Here is an 8,382-nt window from a genome sequence, read left to right as displayed (position 1 = left end):
AATGCATGTGACTTGTTTGTGGTGAGTGAATGCATGTGCAAAGCTGGAAATGCAATGGGAACTCACGGCAATGAGTGATTTCTGGGTGTTTGAATGTGAAAGCATGTGCAATGAATATGTGGCTGAATGTGTGGTGCAATGATGAAGGAATAATCTGAAAATGCAAGGTGAAATGAAGTGGAATGACAATGGCATGTGGAATGGCTGGAAAGTGTATGAAACTCACGGCAATGATGGTGATTTTCTGGTGGTGAATGGTAATGCAATGTGTTTGCATGTGAATTAAAGCTATGTGAATGATTAAGGTGAATGTGCATGAGTGCATGTGAAATCTGCCAAGATGCATGTGTTATGAAGTGGATTTTCTGCAAATGCAAGGTGAATGTGCATGGCTGGAATGATTGTGTTTGTTTGAATGTGCATGTGATTAAATTAAAAGATGGAATGCATGTGAAATGCAATGTGTATTATGTTGGAAAGAAGGGGAAGTCACGGCACAAGGTAAGGGGGAGTGAATGTGGCTGAAATGCAAGGGAGAATGATGATGAATGCATGTGAATATGTTGGAAATCTGATGAGTAATGCACGGCAAAGGTTGGAAATTGAATGTGTGTTGGTGTGATTGAATGATTAAAGTGCATGTGGCTGATTTATGAAGGGGAAATGCAAAAGGGGAAATCTGGAAATGGGAGAGGAGCCACGACATGGGTGTTTTTGATTGATTATGGAGATGCATGTGGATTAAAGGAATGCATGTGCAATGGAGTAGATTTTCTGATTGCATGTGTTGATTAAAGGGGGAATGACAATGAGTGCATGTGTGTGTGAATGGTGGAAATCTGAAAATGGCATAAAACAACTAGGCTAAGGGAAAGGCACGGCAAAAAGATGTTTGTTGATGTAAATGTGCAATGGTTGCAATGATGAAATGGAAGGGAGTGCATGTGGATTAAAGGGGTGTGAATGGTTGTGGTAATGATAAGTGATAAGTGAATGGTTTTGATCTTCAATTTCGTCCATCTACTTGGCTTTAAGCAATGCAATCCATTACAATCTCTAATTTGCTCCAAAAGGCTCCAAAAGGCATCCTTTTGCATACTTTGCCCTTAGAACCTGAAAACACACAAAAGAAGCATAAAGGACTAAAATAACTGTGAATTAACAACATAGATGCACGAAAATAAGCTAAGTAAGTCGCCTAAATATGCTCCTATCAATGCCTTTTTACCTTAAGGCCTGAGGGACTGACGAGTCGGTTGGGCCTCTGGCACTTCTTCAGGCATCATTTCCGTCTCGCAAAATGTGTCGGTTTCTTGTTCAGTTGTGTCTGCTTCTGGTGAACTATGTAGACCCATACCGTGCATGACAACTTCTGGACTAGTTGCCACAATTTTGTATCTGGGGCAATCTTTGACAATTTGCCAACATTCCCATTTGTTGAATGATTTGTTATGGTTCTTTGCATTGTAGAATGCTTGTGCTTGTAGTGTCTATATATGTGGGATAAGATAGTATTAAAAAATGCGGGTGTAACACACATAAATAAATTAAAATATTGATGTGAGTGGAATGTATATAAATAAATAAAAATATTGTCACATGATCCGCTAAACTTGTCCCACTACGCATATTACCAGAAGCATGAGAGATGGTGTTTTTCCAACAAGTAAAGGATGCGTTGAGGTTTTTCCAACGACCTTAAAGACTTGAACTACTTCTGGCATCTTTTCCATGTACATCGCAAAACGTTTTCGTAATTTTACTCCACATTTCTCGCTTATCCATCTCATTACCTGTAATTGGGTCATGAGTAGTGTGCACCCAACATTCACACAACGAAACATCTTCAATAAGCTTCCACGAAGTTTTTTTTTTTTTTTTCTCTCAAAGTGTAGAAAATATTGAAATGTTGAAAGTGTAAAAAATATTGAAATATGGAGTAAGGTGGAAGATGAGGGTTAGGTATTTATTAAAAAAAAAAAAAGTTTTTAAAAAGTTTTCTGTATTTTTTTTTAATTTTTTAATTAATTTTTAATACATTTTAATGTATTAATTTATTTAGACCATTGGATTTGAAAAATATTCAAATCCAAGAGCCAAGGAGCTGCCACGTGGCCAACGGTCATAATTCTGACCGTTGAGCCTTTTTTTTTTTTTTTTAATTTTTGGGGGAAAAATTGTGGACCGTTGATCTGTGATCAAACCGATCTAGTTTAAAAGTAAAATTCAAATTTTTTTTACCGTTAGAAATCCAACGGTCTAGAAAAACTAGCCGTTAAAAATCCAACGGCATAGAGAGGGCCACGTCGCCTACTTCTGGGTGAAGAGCAAGTGGGCTGACAGCGGGCCTCGCCGCCTGCACCCTTGTCCCCTACCCGCGCCCACGCGCGAGTGAGCTTCATGTGCCAGCCAAATAGGCCAGTCCCTGGGTCAGTAAAAAATAAGCTGGTCTCTTGCCTGGCTTGAGCTGGGTGCTAGGCAGTTTTATGGGCTGGAGTGGATTGACACACCCCCAATTTGGTTTTTTGACTGAATGCTAGGCTATTCCACCTCCGATGAAACTACTCTTAGAACTACAATCAACTTCTGTTTCTTATCACTTATATAAATAAAGTCGTCTTCGATTCACATGACTGGAAAGTTTATTACTTATTTATAACTAACGCATTATGTATTTCACTCATATTCATCATATAAGAATTAAAAAAAAAAAAAAAAAAAAAAAAACAACACCGGAGGTTCGGAGGACAAAAATGCCCCGTTGCTTGTAGCTAAAACGGCTAGATGCTTCCAGAATGGGGGAACGAAACGGTAAAATAGTCATATTTTCCTTCCTTCTCTCTTGCACAGGAAAAAAAAAAGAAAAAAAAAACCTTTTTTTATCTCCATGGCCGTCAACCCCAACCTTTGTTTGGTGGGGCTCCCTCTCTTCAGTTTTTTCCTGTTTTCTTTCTCTTCCTTTATTCCGTTAACCTGTTTTTTATCGTGTGGTGCTGTGCTATGAATTTTTGTGTCTCAGTTTATTTTCTAGGCCAAGTTACATTTATAGTTGTTATGGTTTATCCTTCAGGGCAAAAAGGAAACTGCTTTTGTATTACCTGTAGCCAAAAAGGAAAAGTGCTTACATATTCATGCTACTCAGGATTTGCATTGTGATTCGGATACATAGAAGAGCCCTGCTTTTTCAGTTATTCTGATGATGAAAAGGGTTACCGATTAAAGTAAAAAATGTTGAACAAAAATGAGAGATAAACAGTTACTCAGATGGCATTTGTGTGGCAGTAGAAAAGCCTTCAGTTGACTGTAATTTTAGGGAAGTTTGTGCATGTACAAATGCATCATCTTCTTACGTGCGGATGCTTATACGATATTAGCGAATGAAAAACACATAAGTACATCACAGCATGCAGCAACTCTAATGTTTTCTTACATCATAATGCTTCACGCAGAAACAGACTCCGGCCAAAGAATTATTTATATGGAACAGATTTGCCAGTCACATGGTATTCTAATTCAATAATACAATGCTATATGTTAGAAATTTTAAAAATATCATTGTCTTATTTAAATAGAACGCTACCATAATAATAGACTGTTTCATATGAATCATTATCCTCACGCCAAGGTTGTTGATATGGCGTAAATAAGATTTTGGTTCCTAACGACCCACTTAAATTTTGAACACACCAATGGCCCTTGACTAGGCAGTAGGTACGCACGTACATTCCTTAATTCGATGAAAATCGGAATAAACTACTTGAATATGAATGGTGCTATCCACGTACTCTTTTTTATTTTCTCACATTCTTCTTAATTTCTAATCATCAATTCAAATGAATTGAAAATGATCAAAATACATAAATTAACAGAAAATGTATAGAAGGTAATATATATATACACACACACATATGTGTGTGTGTGAATAGCATCTTTTGAGAAATGCCCAACTTGAAATGTCAATCATGAATATTTTTAAGGACCTTTTGTTGGCATTAGGAAATTACAGGTTCAGGGTCCACCACTATTTTGATCTGATCTTGGTGGAAGCTTGCGACAGTGAGGAAACAAAAATGAAAGATTGTGCCAACAAATAGATTACACAAAAAGGCCCAAATCTAAAGTGAGGATTTTGGTTTTAGTTACTAAAGGTTAAGGCACAAAGTTACCTCTTCTAAGGATCATCTTCTATAAGGTTTCATGCATTTTTTTCTCGTCTCCTTCGTCCTGGAGGCTGGAGGTAGGCTTACATAAGACGAGACACTAAGGTGGAGCATTATGTGACAATAAAAATTTAAGTTACGCACTCAATGTCACATAATGGAGTTGAGGTACAGTCACTTTGACGTCTCGGTAATTCATTTTCTCTAGTTTTCTTGGTTTGCTACGGGAGGCTTCCTGGATTATGATCATTACTTACAATTTAGTTTTGGGTAGGATATTTCATGAAGGAATGGGATATTCCCTTCCACATCTTTCTGTTTGATTAACTAAGATGTGGATTAATTAATATAAGTTGGATGATTAGACATAGATGGACCCTTCATCATCGATGCTTAGAACACGCAGCGGACTCCAGGGCACAGAGATCCTTCTCGCTGCAACCCCAATATAAAACATAAAAAGCTTTTTTTATACAAATATAAAAATTGGTACAGCATATGATCCATAAGTAAATTACTATATAATCTACAAGATTGGAAAACATACAGATACAGTAGCTTGGAATCATGAAAACAGTTTGGCTGCCCAACAAGGTTTAACCAAACCAACTCCGAAATTTCTTGTGCAAGATTGGATAACATGAAACTACTAAAGTTGTTCCAAAATTTCATGCACACGTTAAGCAGTACACGATACGGAGCAATAGTTCTTTCGCGGTTAAGCCACTGCAGGGAAAATGTCAAGCATCAATCTCGGCTGTGAAGTATACAGCAACAATGCCTGCAATGAATGTGGTTGTGAATATAGTAACTCTCTTTCGAACCGCTGTCTGCTCCATTCTCAAAACGGTAAAAATTGGAGTCCGATTCAGATCCTGAGCAAGATTAATGCAAGGAGGAAGATATCCCAATCAATTTGTGCCCAAACCATGTTATGATCCAATGAACCTGCTTAGACAAGAAAAGTGTAAGCATAAATTCATCGTGTAGGTTGTGAATAATGTGCATTTCAGTGAAAGTAGCTACCATGGACACTTACAATGTTATTTTGAGAATCGGCCAAGTAGAATCCTTGAATCGCAAGAATAGCTAGGTTGGAAGTTACCACAACAAAAGTACTTAAGAATGCATTCCAATCCACTCGAACACAAACGTCATGTACCTGAAACCGTAAACATCTATCTGCAAGAGAGAGAGCAGGCAGAACGCTTATCAATAAGTTGCTATAATGAACCATCTTAGCTAAAAACTTGTAGCAATGGAGCTTGTTTTACCTTCATCGACGAGTGAAGTAATCAGAACGAGATGATAGGACTAAAGTAAGTCATGCTTTTCAACCAAAGAAATGCTTACAGAGATCAAGGGGTTCAAAATTGACAGCACGGGGTTCTTCCGACAGAGACAGGGTAGCGACAGAAGCAGAGGATGATGCACAGTGATTCAGTTTTGGTATTGAAACATAAACATTTTGATCTTTGAAAAAGAGTACAAAGTCGGGAGGGAAACTAGAGAGTTTTGAAAAAATGGCAAAGATTCAAAAGGAGGTTCAAAAAATAACAAATAACAAAATAAAAGCACAGCAGGCACCAACATAAAGCAAAAGATCGGAAATTAATAAAATCGTTCCGTATTAAGATAACAAAAGGGGTCTGCAGAAATCTTGATAAGACTTGAGCATCACTAAACAAAAAATCGCTTCAATTACGAGTAGCCATAAAACTTAGCTCTCCTTCCGAAAACCCCCTAAAAGCAAAATATGAATGCTCTAGCTATATCGACATCCCTATCATACTATCAACATTGTGGAGAAGGCTCTTCTGCTTACTCGAATGCCCACTGGTTCTCCCTGCGAACCTCTTCTTCCTCCTCAGGGGTGAAATCATTCTTGATGTTGAATGTCTTGCGGACATCTTCAGGTGTCTTTCCCTTGATCATGTCAGCCACAGTCTGGCAGGTCAGATCCAGCAGGCTCTTGATGTTTAGATAGTTCGCAGCCTGAAAAATTGGCAATACAGATAAATTAGCCAAAATATCCATGACAAAACAGAAATGGCGATGCAGATACAATGATTCAAGATCAACAAAAGACAACCAAATCTTCTGCTGCACTAGTCTATAACCCCATGCTCTTAATAGCTCAATTGTGCATGCAATGTGCCAATGTGTAACAAAAATTGAATGATTTTGCCAATAAACAAGTATAAAACCGTATAAAAGTTGTAGCAGTAACAAACCCTGAAACAAAAGATATGCAAATACATTAAGATAATATATATACTCAACAGTAGAAATAGGCAAAGCAATGAAACTTTAAAATTCAAGTGACTGACTGCCTAAAATATTAGGTATTGTTTTACTTTTGTTCGCAAAATCAATCGAACCCAGCATAGTACATTCTAGGAACTAACCGATTTGAGTGAAGCTAAGCATCCAAAGAAGCACCACACATACCAAAATCCACATCATGATCATAGAACACATTAAGAGACTTTCAAACTAGTAAGCAATTGAAATTGAACAAAAAGGAAGTAACAAATTGCACCAAAAAGCAAATAAAAATATACCACTCTTTCTCCTAATTTCGCATAAATAAACCCAAGAAGCAAATTCTACACTAAAATTTCAACAAGGTATTCCAGAAGAGACGATAAAAAACCCCAATTATTTGTTCTAAAAAGAATCCATCTTTCCTCTAATTTCTCATAAAATAATCCAATCTGCGTACCCTAACCCTAAACTTTCAGCAAAACACTCAAGAAATCGAAATCAAACCTCATAGAAACAAGAGCATTCAGATTTACAAAGAAATCGAACAAATAATAACAGAGTTGGGATCACGACACTTACTAAGATCAGATCAAAGAGGACATTCTGATCAGCTTTCATCTCGTTGACGAAGTCCTCGTCAAACTTCTTGAGAGTCTCATCGCCGCTCTGGCCGAGGTCGGTGCTGTCGCCGTCTTTGCGACCCTCGACATGCTTCCGGCAGTACTCGATGATCTTGGCGAGGATGTGGCTGGTCACGTTGTGGAGAGGGATCACATTGTCGGTGCAGTCCTCCACCAAGTGCTTGATGGTCTGTGACTCCATAGCAACCGCCTCATCGACCTCGAACGCCTCGCCGTCCGAGCTCTTCAGGGTGATCATCTTCTTCTCAGCGGCCATCCCAGTCTAGGGTATTCGAGAGAGAGAAAGGGTTTTAGGGTTTCAAAATTGATTTGTGAATTGTGAAACGAAAGGATGGGAACTGAGGAGGTTTTTCCTTCTACAGGTTGAGAATTCGAGAGAGGAATTATAGAGCGCGCTGGAAAAGGAGAGTATTTTATTTATTTTATTAAATTCTTGTAATTTGTAGTGAAGGATACCAAAATAAATAGATTCGAAAGATTTGAGAATTATGTTTTTATCTAGGTTCGTTAAGACCAACTCCAATGATGAGCTAAAAGTCAAATTATTTCTTAAAATTTCCCCCCAAACCCACTCCAATCCAAGGGAAATTTTGGACTAAATGCTAAATGTTAAACCAATGTCAAATTCCCCCCAAAATTTAGCCTAGAAATCAGAGTGGACTCTACCCAATATTTATCGGAATTTAAATTTTTTTAGATTAAAATGTTCATAAAATTAGTTTACGATAGTCTACATATTTTTTTTTTAAATTCAATTTAACAAAAAAAAAAATAGCCTAAGTTCATTCTTTAATAATCTCGAACTAAAATTTTAGGCTAGAACGGTTGGAGTAGAAAAGCTATTTCTGAGCTAAAAGCTAAATTTTTCGGACTAAAAAATTTAGCTTTTAACCCAACCATTGGAGATGGTCTAATGGTATAACTAGCAAAGAGCACATATTTTTTGTGTGTAAATAAAATAGGTATATGATTATCATTTTATAAAAAAAAATGAGAGTAAAATAGGACAATTTCTCTCATGTTTTCCTCAAGCGCAACTGCTTTAGTTTATTCAAACTATCCAAAAAACATCATGATTTCACTTACGTGTATGAAAAAATGATGGTAGGACAATTTCTCTTAATAAGTACATATTTTTTATCTTACGTAAATATTTCGATATAAAATTACTATTTTGCCTTCCTTATGTAAATATTGTGTATTAAAAGTAAGGGCAAAATAGGAAAAAAGGGAAAAAGTTCAAAAGATACAAAATTACTATTTTACCCTCTTCATGCAACATTGTGTATTCAAAAGTGAGGGCAAAATTGGAA

General features: G+C 37.0%; 1 protein-coding gene across 1 annotated transcript; it reads right to left on the bottom strand.

Annotated features, from left to right (window-relative positions):
• Positions 1-5,752: 5,752 nt before the first annotated feature.
• Positions 5,753-7,506, bottom strand: LOC137729146 (SKP1-like protein 1A). The gene is made up of 2 exons (XM_068467989.2): positions 7,008-7,506; positions 5,753-6,155 (listed from the first exon to the last, which is right to left on the bottom strand). The coding sequence occupies exons 1-2, from the start codon at positions 7,323-7,325 to the stop codon at positions 5,982-5,984; spliced, it is 492 nt and encodes a 163-aa protein (XP_068324090.2). The 5' UTR covers positions 7,326-7,506; the 3' UTR covers positions 5,753-5,981.
• Positions 7,507-8,382: the final 876 nt, after the last annotated feature.

This window comes from Pyrus communis, chromosome 10, assembly GCF_041283825.1.
Source record: "Pyrus communis isolate YQ-2024b chromosome 10, ASM4128382v1, whole genome shotgun sequence".
Classification (NCBI taxonomy): domain Eukaryota; kingdom Viridiplantae; phylum Streptophyta; class Magnoliopsida; order Rosales; family Rosaceae; genus Pyrus; species Pyrus communis.
The sequence above is the reverse complement of the archived record's forward strand: the minus strand, read 5'-3'. Positions and strand labels throughout refer to the sequence as shown.